Raw genomic sequence first — 23575 nt, forward strand, 5'->3', positions numbered from 1 at the left:
TTGGCCACATTATGAGTCCCTGGAAAACGACATCCTCCAAGGGGAAGATCCTGAACAAGTTGTATTGACACAATGTGCTGCTCACACAGATGCGATTGTGAGATGGATGCAAGGACTGAGCAGGGTTTTGCTGTGTTGTGTACAGGGTCGCTATGAGTCAGGACAGTCTCTAACGTGGAGTGGGCGTGGTTAGCGTACGTATCCTAGCACAGACACCTGCACCATCCAGTCTGCTGCAGCTTGCTTTTCTCCCTTAATCCCATGTCCCATGGACATCTTTTTAGGTCAGTTGACAGACCCCTTTCTCTTTTCAGTGACAGCTGATTACTGCACAGTGCTGAGACACTGGTTTTGTCCCATCCACTTAGGGGAGCATTTGGGTTGTAGGAGGGTCTATTACCTTAAAAAGAAGGTCACGAGATAGTAATTTTAGACAGGTAGGCTACCGAGCAGGAAGTACAGTATACTCCTATTTTTATGTTAAAAAGTAAAATAGTCACAGATCTATAGCTACGTTGTCTTTTTTTTTTTTTAATCAATTTATTGGGGCTTATACAATTCATCACAATACATAGTTCAATTGTGTAAAGCACATTTATACATTTGTTGCCCTCATTATTCCCAAAATTCCCTTTCCTCTTGGGTTCCCGGAATCAGCTCATTTTCCTTTTTTCCCCTTACCCTCCCTTCCTCCTCCCCTCTCCCCCATGCATCCTTGATAATTTATAAATTATTATTGTATCTTATATTACACTGCCCGGCGTCTCTCTTCACCCACCCCTCTGCTGCCTGTCCCCCAGAGAGGAGGTTATATGTAGCTCCCTGTGATCAATTCCCCCTTTCTACACCCCCTTTCCCTCCTGGTTTCGCCACTGTCACCCCTGGTCCTGAGAGGTTCATCTGTCCTAGATTCCCTGCATTTCCAATTCCCATCTGTACCACTGTGCATCATCTGGTCTAACCAGGTCTGCAAGGCAGAATTGGGGTCCTGGTAGTTGGGGGGCTACGTTGTCTTATACCAAGGCACTATGCAGTCAGGAGGAGTTCCCCTTACCCCCTTTGTCTCAGCTTCATTTAAGAAGCCCAGTGTGGTAAGCATCGAGGAGCTAACGGAAGGGTTAGTGATTTGAAGCAAACAGCCTCTCTGTGGGAGTCAGATGATGCCATCTGCTTCCTGGAAGACTTCCCGCCACACAAACCCTGGAGCAGTTCTGCTCTGCCTTGCAGGGGTTTTTTGACTCAATAGCACTGGTTTGTTTTCATATCCTTGGCTGCTCATGTACTTCTTTGTAACAAGGAAAAAGACAACACAGAAGTCGTTTACTTGTGTGCTAGTCAAGTCTTACCCTAATTGAGGTGGGATAGCATGGAGTCGAGGACTTTCCTGCTGATTACTCACGAGCCACCTTTTCTAGGCTAGCTTCGCCCCAATGGAGGATAAACTCAATCAGGCGCACCTCGAGGTCCAACAGTTGAAGGCATCAGTTAAGAACTATGAGGGGATGATTGACAACTATAAGAGCCAGGTAAGTCTCTCAAACACCTTGGGCCCCCTTTGAGGGCAGCAAACTCCCTCTCCCTCCTCTGCTCTCAGACACGTTTACCAAAACGTGGCTGCTCTGCCCAAGAAGGTCTGATGCTTGGTTGGTTCCTAGGTGATGAAGACTAGATTAGAAGCTGATGAAGTGGCTGCCCAGCTGGAACGCTGCGACAAAGAGAATAAGATCCTTAAGGATGAGATGAACAAAGAGATTGAAGCGGTACAGCTCCCTCTCCCTTCTCTCTTCCCCCCAGTGGCAGAACTGTCCCTCTTGTTGGCCTGTAGCCTTCTCTCATTCAGACACAAAGCTTAATTTCCTTACTGGGGGTCTGGGGCACTTGGCTACATATGCGTTCTCTCGCTTCTCTTGTCAATTCTGTTTCTGTTGCATCTTTGTCCCCGGCTGGTTTGCTTTTTCCTCTTCAACGTCCTTTACAAAATAAGAAACTGACTTGCTCAGATCATCCATATGGACTTAAATCTACAGGTATGATAGGATTTAGACATACCTACTTAATTCTGTGTGGTTTCTTTTTCTTGTGCCAACCAAAAAAATATGCCCCCGACTCCCTCCTCAAAGAATATGATTATTCTAGAAGCAAAGAGAGGTCATGGCTGGCAAAATTGGAGATCGGTAGAGTCTAGGACTGGTCACTAATTAGTTGCTAATCACTCAGTCTTAGATCTCATCTCCTAAGTCAGGGGTCCTCAAATTTTTAAAACAGGGCCAGTTCACTGTCCCTCAGGCCTGTTGAAGGGCCGGACTATAGTTAAAAAAAAAACTATGATCAAATTCCTATGCACACTGCACATATCATATCTTGAAGTAAAAAAACAAACGGGGCAAAAACACCCGGCAGGCCGGATAAATGTCCTCGGCGCATGTTTGAGGACGCCTGTCCTGAGTTGTGGGCTGCGAATGCGAATTTGAGCTTCTGACCACAAGGTCAGTGGTTTCTCCCTCTGAGGCAGAAAGATGAGGCTGTGCAGAACCCCAGGGGCTTTGTTTAGGGTCGTTAAGAGTCAGAGTTGACTCAATGGCAGTCAGGTTTTTGTTTGCTTTTTCTATCTTAGCATTTGACTTGGATACCCCACAGCCTGGTGGTTGCACTGGGAGATAAGAGTAGATTTTGATCCAGACTTTTACCATTTCCTAGCTGAGTTACCACTTTGTTCCGTAATGGATCCTCAGTTTCCTGATCTGCACACTGGGCACAGCAGCACCTACTTTATGAATTACATGAACCACTGGAGAGCCCGTGGTACAAGGCCTGGCTCCTAGTGCTCTCTGCACGGTGGTTGCTGTTGTTCAGTGACAGAATGAGTGGCAAGTTCAAGTGTCACATCCGTCCCCCCAAGTGTGTCCCCCTCAGAGAGCAGCCGGATACCGCCTCAGTGGTCTGCTGGGAAGATTTTGCAGGGTCCTCTTCTGAGGACTGAGACTAGCCCTTCCTTAACTCCAGGAAGGCCCTCCCCAACAGTGGCCTCTTTTCCCCCACTTCAGGCACGTCGGCAGTTCCAGTCCCAGCTGGCTGACCTCCAGCAGCTTCCTGACATCCTCAAGATCACAGAGGCTAAGCTGGCAGAGTGCCAGGACCAGCTGCAGGGCTATGAGAGGAAGAACATTGACCTCACCGCCATCATATCAGACCTGCGCAGCCGGGTAAGGGACTGGCAGAAAGGGTCCCACGAACTGACCCGAGTAGGGGCCCGCATACCAAGATGAGCTGCATGGCCCCCCAAAGGAGGACTACTTCCTTTGTCTTGGCTGCCGCTTTCTGAAAGGAGTGAGCTATCATCAGTGCTGTGCAATAAAAGTCTGGTGTGCCAAAAGCCTCGTGTTTGCACCTAGTGATTGTAGTTACTTACCAGAGCCGTCACTCACTCGGATTGTAGGCCCTCCTGCTCCTGCCCTGCCCTCTCAGTGCTCCAAGTTCCCTCTGCCTCCTGCCCTTTGCTGCTAGATAGCTGTCCTCAGCCACACACACTCTGGGGAGAGACACGAGCTCACTCCAAGCCATAGCTTCTTTCAAGCCTGTCTCTTGCTTTTAACAAAACATTTCCGTACTCTTAACAGATCCGTTGTCTGCGATTCTGTCCCCAAAGAGGGCTCGCTCACTCTCCCAGAAGCAGCCTGCTGCTGGGTTACTGGCACCATGTTTATGCTGTCCCAAGAAAGATATGCCACTTGTTGGCATGGTAACCTTGGGCAATCCTTTTGTTCCCTGCTCTTGGCTCCATATGCGAGTATGCAGATTACCAGCATCGCCTCCATTAATGTGCCCAGGCACTTAGTGTGAAGTACACACGTTACCCTCATTTTCCAGAAGAGATTCCAAGGCCTAGAGGGCAGCAGGGACTTCCCTACGGTCTCGCTGAGTCTGCATCCCAAGCCCCTGTCTCTGGTGCAGCTGAACGTCCCCCGGGTCTGAGAGACCCCAGTGGCTGGGGCTTCTGCGGAAAGTAGCCCTCTGGGTGACTTCAAGGTGCCAACTAAAAAAGTACTGGTAGATTTCCTGTTGCCTTGCCGGCTCGTGGCCCCAGTTAGAGGGAGAAGGCAATCAAGATCAACAATGTAATGGGTAAGGACTGTAGCTCAGGGGCTGTCCTGTGGGCTAACTTCTGCCTTCTCTCGTCTGCCCTGGATTCCAGCCAGGCCTCTGAGTGACACCTCTTGAAGGAAGTGTCATGATGGTTTCTTCAGGACCACCTTCAGTCATGGGCGTCGGGCCTAACCTTTGCCTGCTCTCCTCTCTCCTCTCTCCTTCAGGTTGTGCACTGAGACTTGGACACCTGCCGAGGGCAGCACGCCTCTTTCCTGGGTGTGGCTGACAGGTCCTAGGAAAGAGGGAGGACCGTCCCAGGAAGTTCTTTCGTAAACCAGTCTGTTCCTGTCATTTTAGATCGAACACCAGGGCGACAAGCTGGAGATGGCGAGAGAGAAACAGCAGGCTTCCCAGAAGCAAAATAAACAGCTGAGTCTGAAGGTGGATGAACTGGAGAGGTTAGAGGCACTTGGTCCCATCTCTGTCCTCTTCCTAGGACCTGAGACTTTCAGCCACTTAGCTGCTTGGTGCTTGGTGTGCTGAAGTGTTTGAGGGACTCACAGCCCTGGAAGGTTCTAGGCAGACTTCAGAGGAGAAGCTGCTTCCGTGTCAGTGGTAAGCATCACGGGAGGGCAGAAGCTGCTCTGTCGGCTTGTGGGGATGCCGCAAGAGCACGAGATCAGACCCAGACCACCGGTAGGCATCAGAAAGACGTGCTTCCTCCCAGCAGAGCCTGGCTTGAGGGGAGCAGTCGATACACTGCTGGGGGGACATTACTCCCTCTTCCTGCTCCTTTTCTGCTCTGACTCTTCTCGTACTCATGGACCGTTGGTGGCCATCAGAGGAGAAGAGTTCACCTGTCGCAATGAGAAGCCCTGGCCTTGAGTCCCAGCTCTGCCATGGAACCGACTTCCGTTATTACCTTGAGCAAATCATGGAACCCTTGTGAGCCTCAAGTGTTGTTCATCTTGAGTGAGGGATCGAGGTGTAGGGGTAATAATCTGACTCGTAGGGCTCATGTGGGTCTTCACGAAGATGATGTCCCCAAGCGGGGTTGAGAAATGTTCCATATACCCTAGCCGGGGTCATTCCGATTTTAAATAGGAAACAGTCTTGGAAAGGGTTAAGGGACCTGCTCAAGGACAGCTGTCCCTGGCAAAGCTGCAACTTAGACCTGTGACTCCCTTGCTTCAAAGTCTGTGTTGCAAAGCAAACACATCCCCACGGTCAATTCCAGCTCATAGCAAACCTACAGGATATGGTAGAACTGCGCCTTTGGGGGTGTAAGGCTGTAAATCTGCATGGAAGCAGAGTGGCCCCTCTTTGTCCCATGGAGAGAATCACAGACCTTTGGCTTGGCAGATGATCTAACCACTGTGCCATCAGGCCTCTGAAGAGTTTGGGGTAACATCTATAAATGCGAGCTAGATCGCCCTGGCAGGGATCGGGCCTTCGTTGTAGAGCTGAAGAACCTGAGGCCCTAGGAGGCTGGAACTGCTGAGATAGGCGGGCGGTTAATGCACCTGGCCACTGAGACGTGGATCAGGTGGTCTCCTCCGGGACCCCACCTCAGCTCAGGAGAACTTAGAGAGCTCCTTGGGTTGGAAGGTGGTCTGGAAGTGCATCGGGATGGTCACTGCTGACCGGTGGCGTGTCTATAGGATGTTGACAGGTTCATCTGAAAGCCCTTTGGCTGAGAGAGGCAGCGGCGGCGGCGAGCAGTACAAGCTGGAGGCATAGGTTTTGGCGACAGACCTGCCACCTGTGCTGGCCTTGGGCTTCCCCCTCGGTTTCATCAGCTGCACCTGAGCTGCATGTGGCTGCATTACCGTGATGAGGGGCACAGATGCACTGCCCGCACTCAGCCCCGGATTGCTCCTCCTGCTCCTCCTAATGCGCTCTAACCAGCTTCTGCAGGTCCCGGGTCTGCTTGCTGATCTGCACATGTCTGGCTTTTTCCTCTGGCCCTTGGAGATTCTCGGTGTGGTGACAGCCCCCCGGTGGGGTCAAACAGACCGGGTAGGGCCTGAGGAGATCTGATCGAATGCTCTCACCTAGGAAACTGGAGGCGACCAGTGCCCAGAACATCGAGTTCCTACAGGTGATTGCCAAGAGGGAGGAGGCAATCCACCAGTCCCAGCTGCGGCTGGAGGAGAAGACCCGGGAATGTGGGACCCTGGCAAGGCAGTTGGAGAGTGCCATTGAAGACACCAGGAGGCAGGTCAGTCCATCCCATTCCCTCGCTACCTCGCTCTTTGACTGGGGAAATCTAACCTCTTTAAGCCGACCTGTGCCATTCAACTCAAAACAAACCAAAAAACTCACTGCTCTTTGGCTCATAGCAACCCCAGAGGCTAGGGTAGAACTGACATATCCGTGGCCCTAAGTGTGTATGGAAGCAGCTGAGTGCTTAACCATTGCACCATCAGGTCTTTTCCATCTGAAAAATAGGCGTAATCATAGTACTTGCCGTAGGAAGGTATTCTACGGATCAAATGAGTATTGTAAAAGCCTGAGCACGTTATCCAAGGTGATTGTGATTGCATTGCTGCTTGATTGGGATTCAGGCTGGTTCGTTGCCTCCTCAGGAATGTCTCCTGGGCCTTGGGAAAGGGCAGGTTTCTGGGCTGCAGAAGCAGACCTTGGTTCTTGCTCCTCCTTTGAGGCTCCAGAGGTTCTGAGCTGATACACCGGTGCTGTCTGCGGGACTCCGTAGTGGGCGAGGTGTAGCCCTCTCCCAGGTCGTCGTCTTGGGTGTCTTCTGCGCAGGTGGAGCAAACGAAGGAGCACGCAGTCTCCAAGGAGCGAGCGGCCCAGAACAAAATCTTGGACCTGGAGACCCAGCTGAGCAGAACCAAAACAGAACTCACCCAGCTACGACGGAGCCGGGATGATGTGAGCAGGGCTGGTGGGGAGGGAGAGGGTTAAGAGTTCAAGCTCTCTCGGGGACTTGCAAAAGGGGCCCTGGTGGTGTCGTGGTTGCATGTTGGGCTGCTGACCAAAAGGTCAGCAGTTTGAACCCTAGTTGCTCCTTGGGAGAGAGAGGGGTCTATTTCCATAAGAGTGACCGTCTCAGAAACTCACAGGGAAGTTCTACCCCGTCCCATAGGGTTGCCATGGCAGGGAGTTTTGGTTAATTATTTTGGTTTCCGGGGCTTGCAAAGCAACCGTGGGTGGTACATTGGGCTAAGCATCTGGGCTGCAATCTGAACTGCTGCTTGCTTGCACCCTGTGAGGCAGTGCGACTCTCTCACTGTGAGTCAGGGTTGACTCGAGGCAGTGAGTTTGGTGTGGGGCTTGCCGGGCCCAGCGGTGGTGGTGACTGGAGGAGCATGTGATTTTGATTTTTTCTCCAAACACACTCCCATTCCTTAAGGATATTTCAGACAGACTTCCCTTTCTTCCCTTTTGCATAGTCGAAAACTCACTCGTTCGGATTGGACCAATCATTTTCAAATGCTGTCATGTTACTACCACCATTTACGTTTAGGACATTTTCAAAATGAAGCTCCCACACCCTCCTCCCACATGGTCTAGCGGCAATGTGCGTAAATAAAGTCAGCGCATTCTGTCTCTGCCGGACCTCTTAGCAAACGCAGCCTTATAGTGTGTGGTTGGTAGGTTGATTTGTGACTGGCTTCTTTCACTTTGAATACTGTTTTGAAGGCTCATCAGACTTGTAGCATGTATCAGAATTACACTTGTTTTTTTATTGTTACATAGTGTATCAAGATAGGGATACATAGTTAATTTGTCCATCAGTTGACAGGCATTTGGATTTTTGCTTCTGTTGCTTTATTAGGAACTGCCATGAACTTCTGTACAATTAAATTGTGTGACTGTATTTTCCATTTCTCTTAGGGGTGGTTATATAACCAGCCAGGGTCATATGATTAAAAAAAAAAAATCAGACCCAATGCCTTTATGTCCATTTTGACGTATAGACCTTTTATAAAATAAACAAAACAAAACATTTCATTGGGAGTTAATACAGTTATATCATTCCATAGTTCAATCATAGCAAGCAGTATTGTATAGTTGCTAACACCATCAGTTTCCAAACATTCTTTTCTTTCTTGAACTCCTTGATATCAGTTACCTTTTGCTACCCCCCCAACCCCCCGCCCGCCCACTGTATCCCCAGAAACCCTTATTCTACCCCCAGAAACTCAGGATAGGTTCACCAATCCTGGGTTTCATATACTGAAAAGCAGAAAACCATATACCACAAGTTCAATAAGGTGACCCCAATGGCATAGCACATCTGAGATAAACCTCTATATGAACAAACAACCAAAAAATATATAAAAAAATGTTGACATTCAGGACGTAACCTGCTTCAGAGGGGGGAATCAACTGCCAAGGTTTAACCATTCAAATCAGGCTTATCATTTTGATCTCCTATATCCATCTCTCCAGTGCACTCTATTTGGTAACCGTTTTCCTCCTATCCCACTATTATGGTTGGAAATCACCCGAGACTTACTTCTTATGTAGATCCCATAAATGCATCTTGGGCTCCCACCGTCATCCATAACCTTCTGCAAACTGGATTCTCACAATTTAGCCTCTGATACTAATCCCTCCTCTGACTTTGGATTATCTGATTTACCACCCTTCAGTGTGACTGATGTTGGTGTGGCATGTAGTTTTTTGAGGAGCTGCCAGATCCTTCTACAAAGTAGCTTCGCTATTTTACATTCCTAGCGTCAGTTCTGAGGCTTCTGATTGTTGCACGTCTTGCACAACGCCTGCTCGCCATTCCTATGGCTAGTGCTTGCGTAGTGGCACTGAGGTCTCTCACTCCAGGAATTGACAGAATATCAGTAGAAATGTTGGCGTGATGGAGGTGCTCACCAATCTATACTAAGAAATTTCGTGTCTGATCAGAGCATACAAGAGCAAACGAGTGGGGAGGGAAAAAGAGTGAAGCACATCCTGGTCCACCAAGCCCTGAGGACAATATTTCTGCTCAGAGCAGCCAATGCACAGAGAGGACCATAGGGCCAGCCCCACCATGAGACATGACCTTCCTCACTGACCAATAGCACCACGGGGTCAACACTGGAGACACAATGCGGTTATTGTGCCGGCCCTGACCCCACCACACTGAGGCAAGACCCTGGGGGCGTGCAACAGAGCAGCAAAGGGAGCAGAGCAATCAAGTCCCCAGGGAACAGCAAAAATAGATTGTGGGGTGAGGGCCTGGTGCCCCATCAGACTCAACTGGAAAACACTCGTAAAGGACAACAAATAGACCTTGAACTGTTTATCGGCTTTTCTTTTTTCTGTTGTTGCCTTTTTTGTTGTTGTAGCTATTGTTTTATTTTCAATTGTTGCTTTGTTGTGCTCGGTCTTTGTTTGTGATACTGTTGTCGCTGCATGTCTATTTGGATAGGATAGGTGGGATGAACAAGCCAGAAGACAGAACAACAGAACGCCAGTTCCTAGGGAACATGGGAGAGGGGGAGGCCGGGGAAAGGAAGTGGATGTTCATAAACCCAGGGACAACGGAATAACAAGTGACCAAAAATCATAGGAGGTCTGGTAGGGCGTGATCAAGGGCAATGCAACCGAGAGGAATTACTGAAACCCAAATGAAGGCTGAGCATGATAGTGGGACAAGAGAAAAGTGAAAGGAAATAGAGGAAAGAACTAGGAGGCAAAGGGCATTTATAGAGGTAAATATGTATATGATGATGGGGAAATAGATCTCTGTGCATATATTTATAAGTTTAGTATTAAGGAAGCAGAGGGACATTGGGCCTTTACTCAAGTACTCCCTCAACACAAGAACACTGTGTTCTAATAATCCGGCACTCTGAGATGCTCACCTTCCCGACATGATCACTGAAGACAAAGCAGGTGCATAAGCAAATGTGGTGAAGAAAGCTGATGGTGCCCAGCTATCAAAGATAGAGCATCTGGGGTCTCAAAGGCTTGAAGATAAACAAACAGTCATCTAGCTGAGAAGCAACAGCCCACATGAGGTATCGAGGGGACCAGGTATCAGGCATCAAAGACCCAGAGCAAAAAATCATAATGTGAATGGGGAGGAGTGTGGAGTGAAGACCCAAAGCCAATCTGTAATCAATTGGGTATCCCCTTACAGAAGGGCCGTGGGGAGAAGACAGGCCAGTCAGGGTGCAGTAATAACACTGATGAAACATACAGCTTTCCTTTAGTTCTTTAATGCTTCCTCTCCCCGACTATCATGACCCTAATTCTACCTTACAAATCTGGCTAGACCAGAGATAGAGTTGGAAGCACAGGGAATATGGGACCAGTATTGAGAGTAGCCTTACCAGGAGGGGAGGGGAGGGGGCAGGCGGGGGTAGTAAGGGGGAACTGATCACAATGACCTACCTATAACCCCCTCCCAAGGGGATGGACAACAGACAAGGGGGGTAAAGGGAGTCATTGGACAGTGCAAGGCATGAAAAATAATAATTTATAAATTATCAAGGGTTCATGAGGGAAGGCAAAGGAGGGGGGAAAATGTGGAGCTGATACCAAGGGTTCAAGTAGAAAGAAAATATTTTGGAAATGATGATGGCAACAAATGCCTGTATTTAGACCTCTATAAATGCCCTTTGCCTCCTAGTTCTTTCCTCTTATTTCCTTTTACTTTCCTCTTGTCCCACTATCATGCCCAGCTTTCATTTGGGTTTTAGTAATTCCTATCGGTTACATTGCCCTTGATCAATCCCTACCAGGCCTCTTACATCCTCCTTGCCACTGATTTTGGATCACTTGTTCCATTGTCCCTGGGTTAGTTCACATCACTTCCTTTCCCCCACCTCCCCCTCTCCCATGCCACCTGGAACCATCAGACCTGTTGTTTTCTCCAGGTTGTTTTTCCTCCAGGATGCTCTTGAGTGAGATTGGTGACCTTCAGCTTATGTACTTGGGACATAGTATCAGGAGGAACCAGTTCCTGAAGAAGGTCATTGTGTTTGATGAAATGAGATGGATTGACACAGTGGTTGCAACATTGGGCTTAAAACTGGGAATGATTGTGGAGATGCCTCGGGAGTGACTAGGCTTCGTTCTGTTGGACACAGGGTGGTGATGCATTGACACCAACTCACCAGCGCCCAGCAACGCAAGCACAGGGGGTGAAGTGATGCTGGACATCTTGTGATGCTGGACATCTTGCCATTTGTAGATCTTCTTTAGGGAAAATAGGTCTATTCAAATCCTTTGCCCATTTAAAAATTGAGTTAGCTTTTTATTGTTGGCTTTTAAGAGTTTTACAAATGTATTCTGAATATAAGCCCCTTATCAGATAAACCATTTACAGATATTTTCTACTATTTTACAGATTGTCTTTTCACCCTCCTGGTGGTGTACTTTGAAATACAAACATTTTAAATTTCTCTAAGGTCCAATTTTTCTTTCTTTTTTTAATGCTGTATCACATGTTAGAAATCATTTGCTAAATCCAGGATAGGTAAATCTATAGAGACAGTAAGAGTTCACTGGCGGTGTGGGAAGGGGGGTCAGAAGGGAATGGGGAGCTACTAGCAGTGAACCCAAGCAGGAAGACAATGTTCTGCAACTGACTGGTGATGACTGGACAACTCTGATATAACCGAGCGATTGATATAACGGAGCAGTGACGTACATGTCAGTAAGACTGTTAAGAAAAAGAAATAATTTCCTAATCCAAGATTGCAAAGGTCTAGTCCATTCTTCCTCAGAGTTGAGTGCTTTTGGAAGTTAACCTTTAGGTCTGTGGTTCCGTTTGAGTTCATTTTTGTATAGGGTGTAGGGTAAGTGCTCTTTCTATAGCTTCCTCCTTCATTTGGATAACCAGCTGTCCCATCACCATTTACTGAAAAGACGATTATTTTTTCTTAGTTAGGTTGGTACACTATCAATTGACCTTAAATATAAGAATCTACTTCTCAACTCTCAAATTTATTCCATTGATAGACATTTGCCTTTACGTCCAAGTACCATAGAGATGGTTGATTTTTTTTGGTCTCTTGAATTTCCATATGAAATTTAGCATAAACTGAGGTGAGCCAGCTAAGATTTTGCTAGAGATTGTATTGTCTCTATGGGGCAGCCCTTTGCCATTGAGTTATGTGTTTGGCTGCTAGCTGCTAGGTCAGCAGTTCAAACCCAGCAGCTGCTTTGACAGAACAATGAGGCTGTCTGCTCCTTGACAGATTGGCATCTTGGGAACTATATAGGATGGCTGTGAGTTAGAATTGGCCAAGCCGTAGATTTGGTTTTGGTGGTATGTCTGGATAAATTTGAAGTAATGCCTTCTTAACAATATTGTCTTCTGATGCGTGAACCCAGGATGCATTTCTATGCGCTTAGGTTTTTTTTAATATCTTTCAAAGATGTTTTATCGTTTTCAGAAGCACAAGTCTCATACTTCTTTTGCTAAATTTGTTCCAAAGTATTTTATTCATTTTGATGCTATTTTAAGAATCCATCTGTTTGATCCATTTACTTTAATTTCCTCTTTTCCCTTCAGTCCAGGCTTGACCTGAGACTAAAGAGACCTTGCAGGGTGGACCAAAGACCGTTCTTCCTTTGTCTGTTTCCTTTGATCAGTTGGGTTCTGGAGAGAGAAAAGAAAGGAGGGGACTGTGTCTGTCCTTGGCTGGGCTTGTAACCCAGCTTTCCATTTGCACCGCTGATGCGTATTAATGCCTTTCATGGGGCTGAGCTCCTTGGGACCTCCAGTGGAGAGAGCCTCTCCACCAGTGGCACAGCGCCTGCAGTGAGAGACTCACCTCATGTGGGTCTTTGTTGATTTAGCTCTTGGTTCTGGTGCTGCTCTCATTCTTACTAGCAGGCAAGGTTTTCGCATCGTTCTTTCCGTATGTGGTGGACATAGGGTTATTTAGGAAGTTGAATGTTTCAATGAGCCTGAGGACAAAGGTTATATCCTCACTTTATAAATATGGAGCCGAATCTTTAGGAACCCAGGTAGTATGATTGTACAATATAATTTACATGAATCATAACAGTGTAAACTCTCATTTAGACCAATATTCACCGAATGCCTTTTCTACCCTAGTCTTCACCTTTTTGCCTTTGATAAAGGTCACAGGACTTAACGCTCCTCCAATTACCCCCAATTTTCTACTTTTGTATATAATTTCATCTTAGATAATAAGTTTCTGTTAGGTCAGCCTTGGGGAATATGTTGAAAGGGGGGTGAAGAAATCCAGTATCTATGAGGGAGGACCGAAAAGTGAGACTAACTATTCAACTCAGTGCATTAACTCTGTCATGGGGAGGAGAGGGGACCACCTGAACCCGACCTGCTGTTCCTGCCCTCCACCCAAGCTCTCCCTGTTTATCTCCTCTTAGGCAGACCGCCGTTACCAGAGCCGCCTGCAGGACCTGAAAGATCGCCTGGAGCAGTCAGAGAGCACCAATCGAAGCATGCAGAACTATGTCCAGTTCCTGAAGTCGTCCTACGCCAATGTGTTTGGCGATGGTCCCTATACCACCTACCTGACCAGTTCTCCCATCCGTTCCAGGTCTCCTCCTGCCTGAGGCTACCCATCTTGAGCCAGGAGGCCCGATTGTTGCCATGGAAACTGTGGGGTTGCCAACCCATACTGAGACAGCCTATTGGTTTTCCTCTCCTTTCCAGTAGTGAAATGTGCCCAGGGTTTTGTCCTGAGCTGCTGGCTCCAGAACAGTCCCTAACGTGGCTGGGGAGTGCAGTGGTTTTTCAGGAGCCCGGTTGGATCTTTCTTCCCTGAGATAGTTGCCTGATGGAAATGTTTAAATTCCTTTGGCAGGCTGTTTTCAACTAATGACCCTATGGTACCAGATTTTAACTCACTAGGACCTTACTCATTCCTTTCCTCCAGAGAATGCTTGGACTGAGCCTATTCCTCTAGGCCCCTTCTAGCCCTTCTCTGAGTCATTTCCCTCTGGGGTTTTCTCTGATGCGAATCAGCAGGAGCTGTTGCCTAGAGGTCTGCCTTCCTCCTAGACCCCCTCACCCCACCACCCCACCCCTCCTGGACTTGCAAGCACCTGCAAGTGCTATATTTTTCATTTCGTGCGTGTTGTGTCTTGCCCAGAGTTCCTTTCTGAAGTTCAGTGACAACCTCTCTTGCCTAAGCTTTTTCTTGAGGGCACTTGCCTCTAAGCACTTCACCCTAGATGCCCTTAGGACTCATGTCCTATTGGATTTAAAAAAAAATGTAACCCCAGTCTCATTAATTTTGTTGTTGTTTTTCTTTGTCTGGTTTGTATTTATAAAAATGTATTCTTGACATACTTGTGTATTACCAAAAGATTTTTATAATCAGTATTTAAGACTTTATTGAGTGATTTCCATTACATAACCTATCCCTTTTCTAAAATTGATTAATAAAAGCTTAGGAATACTTTTTCATAAAGTGTTGCAGGAGGGCCAGTCAGCATATTTAAAATGCTGGGTACATGGAACATTGGGCATTTCATGTGGCCCGTGTGCTTCTCTCCCTTTGAGAGTACGCACACAATCTTGTGTGACACGTCTGGAGGAGATAGACTTTGTCAGGCATTGCTCAGGGTCTTGGGGCAAACCACTTTCACTGTTCGGGGGAGGTGAAAATGTGTATGTAGTTTTATTTTAAAAATATTAACTGATTTCTGAAAGATTTTTGTTCCCTTCATATTTCCCTTTATTTCAAAGAACAAATTTATGGGAAAAAATACAAATATGGTGCTGCTGTGCTGAACGCTAACCTTTCCATTCTAGCTAGTGTTGGTTTCCTAGGTGATCCAAGTTGCCCTTCTTAGTCACTCCAACCTAAGTCTGTCCTTGAAGGCAATGGGTGTCCCATTCAGATATATGGATTTATAAACCCGAAAAATCTTGGAGTTTTCATCTTTTAATTTCACCAAGGAAAGTCATTAAAAAAGCAAACAAAAAATCCTACAGCTACCATTGCCACAAAAATCAAGCCATTTTCACGCCCTTAAGGTACATGGACTTGAACTTAATATCTGAAAGATCTTACCAAAAAATGACAGTTGGCAAACTTCAATACCAATGAGTACATCCGACAAGTTCATCCCTATGTATCCTCCTTGGTTTCACCATACAGGTGAACATTTCCTGGTTAGATGACTGTGTGGGAAACCCCGATTGCTAGAACTCTTCCAACAATGCTCACTGTTTTTCTTTTGTCACAAAATGTATAAGGAGCTTGTAAAATACCAGAGATTTAATGTTTATATTGCTTCAAACTCTAGGAGAGAAGCCTTCCTACCTCAAACTCAGATCCCAAGAAGTATAGTGGGTAATCGACTGGTGAAGAAGTCTGGGTTCCTAGTTTTAAAAGGTCAATATGGGCAATTATTAATCCTGATTTATATTTATTGAGATATAAAATGCACTCAAAGTGTACAATGCAGCAGTTTTTAGTATAGTCACAAAGTGGTAGAACCATCACGACTACCAACTTTTTACCCCTGCTTCCTCTTCCCCCCAAAATACCCCTTTATCTGTTGGCAATAGTCCTCCCTCCAACCTCTAGCAACCACTAATCTACTGTTTCTAAGGATTTGCTTATGCTGGATATTTTACATAAATGGAATAAAAATATGTGGTCATTTGTGCCTGCTTTCATGACTCATGTATCAGTGGGCCCCCCCTTTTTAAAAAAATCATTTTATTGGGGGCTTGTACAACTCATCACAATCCATACATCCATCCATTGTGTAAAGCACATTTGTACATTCATTGCCCTCATCATTCTCAAAACATTTGCTCTCAACCTAAGCCCCTAGCATCAGCTCATTTTTTAAGGCTATATTTTCTTATCCATTCACGAGTTGGACATTTGGTGCTGTCCACTTGTTGGTTATTAGAAAAATTGTTATAAACACTTGTTTACAAGTTTTGTGTGGCTGTATTTATTTTAACTTGAGTTTATGAATATTGTATATACATATGTCAAATTGTGGGCTCGTGCTAACTACGCTCAATCTTTTGAGGACTTGCCAGACTTTTCCAGAGGCTGCACCCTTTTACGTTTCCAGGCGCTGGGTACAGGGGTTCCAATACTTGCATATCCTGATCAACAGTCTTGGACTTGCTATAACGTAACACCAAATAGCAGGACCAGGGGGACACAGCTACCAGAGCTAGCGCTCCCGGCCCCAGAGCACGCGTCGGCTGGGCAAATGCCAGGGGCGGGGCGCTACCGTTAGGGGAGGCGGGGCGTCCGTGTCGCGCCCCGGAAGCGGAAGCAAATGCCCGTTTCCGGGCGGCTGATTGGAGGGTTGGTTTTGCTGTAAATCCGCGGCACCGGGAGGCTACCGCCGGTCCCGCTATGCCTTCCGAGGGCCGCTCCTGGGAGACCCTGCGGGCGCTACGCAGGTCTGACAAGGGCCGCCTGCCCTACAGCCGTGATTGGCAGCTGCGAGGCGAGGTGAGCGGACGGCCCCGGAGTGGGTTCGAGCCTTCGGCCCTCGAGACAACTCCGCCTCGAGCGGGACCCAGCTCTTCTTCAGCTCGGCACGTCCTCTTGTCGGGGTCCCGTGCAAGCTTTCGCACCATCTGTGTTTCTCCCGTTTCCCCCGCGGCGTCTGTGCCTTCCTGTCTAGCGGCCCTTCATGCCCAGCCTCGTTTAGCTGTCGGCGGGGCTTGCAGGCTACGGTTAGGCGCCGCCTAATTCTGGCTTCTCAGTAACGGCGCGTCTCCCATGGCCGCAGACTTCACAATGGCCAGGCTGGTACAGGACTCCGCAGGGTTTCGTTGGGTCGTTTTAAGTTCGAGGCAACTCCACGGCCCCTAACAACCACATGTGATCCTTTCAAATTCTTCTGGTGGTCCCCCCTACCAACCTGAGACGAACGTAGAGCTGTCCGGCTGAGGCTACTGCAGAAGAACTATAAGTAGGAGCCCGAAGGAAATGTGAAATTAAAATGAGAAGTGGCGGTGTGTGTGTGTGTCTTGTTGTGTTCGGTTCCTATGTTCAATTAGATTGTTTTCAAATAGACTCGTGTGTCAATCTGCCTTGTTCCTTTTTTTTTTTTTTTTTTCCGGAGCCAGGATTACTTAGTCTTGAGAGGAGGACTAATAATCAGGATCATTATCAAGGGAACACTTTCTTTTTATCTCCATTTGTTAATGGAATTACTTTAGGGTTTGGTGTTCTTTTAGGCTCTTGAAGGCTTCCAGGGAGCCTGGGGGTGGGGGTGGGGGGTTTCAGTGGTTTCAGCACTGAGCTGCTACCCTCAAGGTTGGAGGTTTAAACCCACAGACCTTTCCTTGGGAGAAAGATGTGGCCGTGTGTTCCTGTGCAGATGGACAGACTTGGAAACCCTGTCTAAAGGGGGCTGTGAGTCAGAATTGAATCTGTGGCGGTGGCTTTCAGGACAGCCCACTGAGCTTAACTCTTCTTTTCTCTGTAGGATGTTTTAGAAGAATGCATGTCTACTCCCAAGCTGTCTGCTTACTCTGGGTGGGTGGTAGATCATGTCTTATCCCATACGCAAGGGAACGCACCACCTGCGGAGACAGCAGCATCACCTGAAGCTACTGCGGCCGGAGACCAGCTCTCATTTGTTCCCAAATCCCATAGGCAAAGTCCTGAATTCTCACCAGCCTCCCCAACACCACCACCAAATGGAGCCAAGGTAAAGTTTCAGTCATCTTAAGACCGAAGACTTGGTTGCTGCAAAATGGAAGTGTCTAATACTGTCCTATGAGAATGACCTTACCTTGGGGAAAATGGCTTTTTGTTGCACCTGTTTGTAGGGACATGGCTCATTGCGTCACCTAGTGAGTGGTCTCTAAGAAGCCCTAGAAGGAGAAATTCCCATTTCAAGTACTAAGAATAGAGTATATTTTGGCTCATAGCATGCTCTTTAACCACTGCACCACCAGCGCTGCTAACCTGAGCCTTGGTGGTTTGAAACCAACAGCTACTTTGCCAGAAAAAGATGTAGCAGTGTGCTTCCAGAAAGACTGACAGCTTCACAATCCCTGGGAAGCAGTGCGACTTTGTCGTCCAGGGCCCTTCTAAGTAGAAATCCACTGGACAACAGGTTTGGATTTAGTTTTCTTTTTTATTCTGGTAAGAATGAAAAAGAATGTACACTTAAAGCCAGGGGTCCTCAAACTACGGCCCGAGGGCCACATGTGGCCCACCGAGGACGTTTATCCGGCCCCCTGGGTGTTTTTGCCCCATTTGTTTTTTTACTTCAAAATAAGATATGTGCAGTGTGCATAGGAATTTGTTCATAGGTTTTTTTTTAAGCTATAGTCCGGCCCTCCACTGTCCCTCCAACGGGTCTGAGGGACAGTGAACTGGCCCCCTGTTTTAAAAGTTTGAGGACCCCGGCTTAAAACTATTCACAGCAGTATTAACCATATATAACAGCAAAAGATAAGAAATAATGCCAAAAACTATTAAAAAGGGATTGGCTTAATAAACTTTGGTATACCTATGTAGTTGGAGTAGTATGCGACTAAAAAGGAATGAGAGACACATATTCATTTGGTGTGAGCTCCAGGATATATTGCAAAATAGAAAACAAGGTGCAGGATAATATTTTTAGAACTCTACTTTCTATTCCAGAAAACAACCCCTAAAAATAGAAAATAATTAGAAACAAGCAAACATTGTTTTATAACAAGTTAGGGTATAACCCACGAAGAGAAAGTATAATTACCTAGAGTGACATTAAGACACAGTACTAAGTGACAGTTTTAATGGCATTATAGAGATTTTGTAGGATTAATAATAATGTTAATAATTAAAAAACATTTCTAGCATTGAAAGAAATACAAATATAAAAATTAAAGATATTAGGGTAAGAAACACAGTAGTCTTAACATTTTCTATAACAGTATTAGTGTGACCAGGGGCTCAAATAGAAAAGAAATGTTTTGAGAATGATGAGGGCAATAGATATGCAGATGTGCTTGACACAATGAATGTATGTATGGATTGTGATAAGAGTTGTATGAAAAAAAAAAAAGTACGAGCCCCCAGTAAAATGATTTTAAATATATATATATTAGTGTGAGCTTGTTGGTTTTTTTTTCCTTTAAAAAAAATTTTTTAGCTCTGTCCAATGCAAAGAGAAGAAATAATATAACCCTATAACAATGAACAAACAACCTGAGTATCCAGTTTGAGGGGTTTAAATATCTTTCACATGAGAGCAACCAAAAATTTGGTGAGGAAATGGTAGATTGCAGGACTTAGATGAGAACTACAAGATAAGCCTGGGGCACAAAGCAAGGAAGCTAATCAAAGACCACTAACTGTTCTTCTGTCCCTTCTCAGGCTTACTTTCCTGTTTTGAACAACACTGGGGTTCTTTAAGGCTTAGTTCTAAGCCTTTTGCTTCTTAATCTTGCTAGATAGGTCTTAGCCCTGCTAACTCTTCTATTTGCAGACAATTCACAGCTTTATGATCTTTATTTTCTTTAACCCAGAACCTAGTGTCTAGCTGTCTGCATGTTATTTCCAATTAGTAATCTGAAGCTTCTCGAAGTATATATACCGGTATATCTAAAACCATTATGTATGTATGTAAGGATACAATTATGTATCCTTCTCTCGCATCGCCCCAGCCAACCCGGCCTGGTCATGGACCTGGCCTTCTGTCGGGAGTGGGCACTTATTCTCGGCCCTCTTATTTAAAGCTGAAAGCTACGTGTCATCCTTAGTGATTTTGACCTTGTTGGCCTCCATGTCTAATTTACTATTGTTATTTTAATAACATCTGCTCATGTTTTGGTGAAGTTAAGTAGCAAATTAGCTTTTCATTAGACACTGTCTATATAAATTGTTTCATTACATTAACTACATTGTTGACAATATATTAGTCTGGTTGTTTCATTTCTAGTACTCGTAATTTCTCTGCTCCTTTCTCTTTTATCTTGGCTTTAGAATAATGGTTGACCTCTTTGTTTTTACAATGGCAAACTACTCACAGATAATATTTGCTTTAAAAAGGTTTTAAGTGGTTTTATTGATGTACCAAACAATGCCGTGGTTTGAATATAGTAGAGAGTTGTTCAGTCATCACTAAAATTTAAAATCTGTTTTAGAATATTTTCTTCATTTTTGTGCAGTACCCTTGACTTTGTGTGCCAATCATTTCACTAAAATGTTACCTGGTGGTCGGTTCAGGTCACAGTTTAAAGACTAGCTCAGGGAGTCCTTTAGTCAACTGGTGGAGTAAGTCTGAACTTTTCAAGAATTCTGTGCTATGTTTTTCTCCTGTTTGTCTGTGTGGTCTTGAATAGTCAGTAACGTGGCACATCTATTTCTGGTCTGTAGGTAGATGAGGCTGTGGCTTCTGTAACCTCTTGGCCATGTAAACTTATTTTTTCTCTGAGGCTTGGTTTCCTTCTTTTTCTTTTTCTCCTAATGCACAGAAACCAATGGGTGAATCTTACATGACTGCTCACAGCTTTTAAGGCCTTGTACCCCACTCCCCTCACTAGGAGACAGAGCACGAAGATTGTCATGCCTCTTGACGCTGTCCCAGGAGATTAAGGCCTTAAGCCTTCAAAACCTAGAAAATGATTCTTGCAAAGTGTTTGGCTCTCTGAGAAGTTAATTCATCATTAAATTCCATTTATTTTTATGTAGGACTTTTATCTTGATTTTCTTTGTCAATAAATAGGGTTGTTGTTGTTTTTTTAAGTAGAATTTTATGTTGAAAAATGAATAAACCAGGGCTCGGGTAGAAAGCAAATGTTTTGAAAATGATGATGGCAACACATGTACAAATGTGTTTGACACAATGTATGTATGTGTGGATTGTAATAAGAATTGTACGAGCCCCCAATAAAATGATTTTAAAAGATGATGAACAAACCAGACCTGTTGCTGTCAAGTCAGTTCTGCCTCGTGGCAACCCTGTAAGGCAGAATTAGAACTGTTCTGGGTTTTCAAGCGTTATCTTTATAGAAGCAGGCCGCCACATCTTTCTCCCTCAGAGCAGCTGGTGGGTTCAAACAGCCAGCCTTTTGGTTGGCAGCCAAAGTCTTACCATTGTACCACCAAGGCTCTCAATATGATTCCGTTTATTTTGCCTTCTGGAAATAGCAGAACAGATGGAGAACAAAGTCGTGGCTGCCGGGCAGTAGGGATGATGAGAAAGGTGGCTGTGGCGCTGGCCATGGCTGTGGCTGTGGAGGAGGTGCCCGGTGGTGATGGGACACTTTTGTAGTTGATTCTGGTGGTTACGTGATTCTACATGTAGAATAAAATTATACAGAAATGTATATACACTGATTTGTTCTGTCGCTATGGATTGTAGCAATAATAACACAGAATAAACACAAAGGAGTGTGTGTAAAAACAGGTGAAATTTGAATAAAAATTAGATTGTGGTTTTCACCAGTTAATTTGCTTTTTTATATATTTTAGAATAGTTATGAAAGTTTTTTTACTATTGGAGGAAACTAAGTGAAGAATACACAGCACTTCCCTTTAAGTGTGTGTGTGTGTGTGTGTGTGTGTGTATATGTGTATAATAACTTCCTATAAACCTGCATTTACTTCAAAAGAAAAAGAAAAGTTTCCATGAGCAGCCTCTCAAGAACAGCAGGGTGTGAAGGAAGGACCCAGGTTGTACTTCTGAACTTGATATTGTTGGGGTAAGCCATTGGACAGGCCTTTTGTCCCTCAAGGGCCTCAGTTTATAAATCAGTAAATCTAATAACAACTAAAATGCAGAGATCCTCTCCAAGCATAACATTTCTTAATTCTTGTGGTTTAAATAAACTCCCTAGATGATCTTAAATGATGAATTATTATATCATTTAGGAAACTTTTGGTACTTGAATAACAAACTCATTTTAAACTAGCTTAACCAAGTGGTAGGCTCTTATAACTAGGAAGTCTAAGAGTGGGTCTAGAATGAAAAAGTTAGATCTAAAAGATCTGCATTTGATTTGTCATTGCTTGATGTAATTTCTGACTGGATCTAGTGACTTAGACACAGGATGTTGTCTTCCTATCCCTCCGCTGCTCTGCCTGGGTTTTGATGTTCAGGTACACTGTGGTAGGTTGCCTGCCCCAGGTGCACATCCTCTTAGAGAAAGCCATCTCTCATTAGAATTGGCACAGGGTAAACTCCGCCCCAGCCTGAGTCATAGGCTGTATTTCTGAAGTAGACAGTGGGTAAAGGGAGATAGAATACTTGGATTGCCTGGCTGGTTATATGTGCTTTCCCTTGTAGCCAGGAGGGTGGAAAAAGAGGTTACGGTTGGCTCCATCTTAATTGCCCAGGATAAATGGACTCATCAGAAGAAAGGAGAAAGATACATGATGTACCACAAAACAAGCAAACACCACCCAAAGCAAGACATTAACTTCCTAAGGAAACAAGTAGACCAACGTCACTGTTAGACAGGGTTCTCTAGAGAAACAAAACCAGGACACTGATGATTTTATATATATTTATAAACAGTTAATCTATAAAGTGGTACAAATGGCTCAGTGCAACTCACTTCCGTGAGACAGCTAGTACACTGGCAGTCGTTCAAGTCTTGAGGGCCACCAGGTAGTGCTCTGTAGAGCAATTCAGGCTATCTGGTCACAGGCAGCAAACAGCAAGGCAGGTTACCAACAGTCAGCCAGATGACAGGATCCGACAGTCCCCAGCTCAAGTGATGTATACTCCAGTAGCGTGGCAAAGCAGGTTTTGAAGGAACCTCAAATTACAGTGACCCAGTCCACTGGTTAGGTGTCCCACAGGTAGTGTAGCTTGCAAATTGAGGCAGAGAACAAGCTAAGGCAGCCGCAAAAGACAAGAAAGGCGAGGCTCGCCAAGCCCTTCAATTAATCCCTCCTGTGTTCATTGGCCACGTTGGCACAGTAAACCTACCTATCACAGCTACTATCATGAAGTACACATTGGTTCTAACCCAAATGGTTTTGTTGTTGTTTATAAGTAGGGATGTGGTCTTTATTTAGAAAGGATAATAACAAAGTTACCATCATAAAAGCCTAAATTTTTTATTTTCTGTCTATTTAGGGCAAACATAAACCCCAGCATACGAAATCTATATTGCTTCGGTCCTCCCGGGGAATTGAAGTGGAAGGTTGCATCCGAATGTATGAACTGGTCCACAGGATGAAAAGAACAGTAAGTGAGCCGTGAAGTAAGGCAGGCTTGACCGTGGGGAGCCATATGTTAATGCAGTTCCCCAGTGTCTATGGAAGCCCACCTTATTCTAATCTGTACACGCTGCCTACTTGCAACTGACAATTCACATCAAAAGATAATGTAACATAGCATTGAAGAGTGAGCACTTTCAGGCCATATCTGATTTTGAATCCTGGCTCTTCTATTTTATTTATGACTGTGGTAAAATGATTTAGGGTTTCCTGATTTTTGTTTGCTCTAGAATTTGAAGTTAAGAGTGTTATGTAAAAATTAAAGAAGAGGGGATAACAAACCCAGGGACAAGGGAACAACAAGCGATCCAAATTGGTGGGGAGGTGGGTGTGGGAGACCTGGTAGGGCAGGATCA

The 23575-nt window shown here is 45.4% G+C and overlaps 2 protein-coding genes across 7 annotated transcripts in view; both read left to right on the forward strand.

Moving 5' to 3' along the window:
• ODF2 (outer dense fiber of sperm tails 2) overlaps nt 1–15679 on the forward strand; it is a 43849-nt gene extending 28170 nt beyond the window's left edge. For 5 of the 6 annotated variants that reach the window (XM_030885118.2, XM_045288541.1, XM_013007388.3 and 2 more), the window contains 7 exons: nt 1416–1526; nt 1656–1760; nt 3045–3203; nt 4444–4544; nt 6145–6307; nt 6856–6981; nt 13426–15679. In XM_030885118.2, the coding sequence (XP_030740978.1) occupies nt 1416–1526; nt 1656–1760; nt 3045–3203; nt 4444–4544; nt 6145–6307; nt 6856–6981; nt 13426–13614 (954 nt within the window). In that variant the 3' untranslated portion in view covers nt 13615–15679. Of the gene's footprint in view, nt 1–1415; nt 1527–1655; nt 1761–3044; nt 3374–4443; nt 4545–6144; nt 6308–6855; nt 6982–13425 lie in introns of those variants that run through there. The other variant, XM_045288543.1, reaches the window with a different exon arrangement.
• Nucleotides 15680–16358: 679 nt separating this feature from the next.
• The window catches only part of GLE1 (GLE1 RNA export mediator), a 38324-nt gene continuing 31107 nt past the window's right edge, over nt 16359–23575 (forward strand). Inside the window, exons 1-3 of the mRNA XM_004713274.3 lie at nt 16359–16496; nt 17482–17706; nt 23077–23187. Of these exons, the coding sequence (XP_004713331.1) occupies nt 16398–16496; nt 17482–17706; nt 23077–23187 (435 nt within the window). The 5' untranslated portion in view covers nt 16359–16397. The remainder of the gene's footprint in view (nt 16497–17481; nt 17707–23076; nt 23188–23575) is intronic.

Source organism: Echinops telfairi, unplaced genomic scaffold (assembly GCF_000313985.2).
Source record: "Echinops telfairi isolate 266 unplaced genomic scaffold, ASM31398v2 ScPeMD7_22;HRSCAF=79, whole genome shotgun sequence".
In the NCBI taxonomy this organism is placed as follows: domain Eukaryota; kingdom Metazoa; phylum Chordata; class Mammalia; order Afrosoricida; family Tenrecidae; genus Echinops; species Echinops telfairi.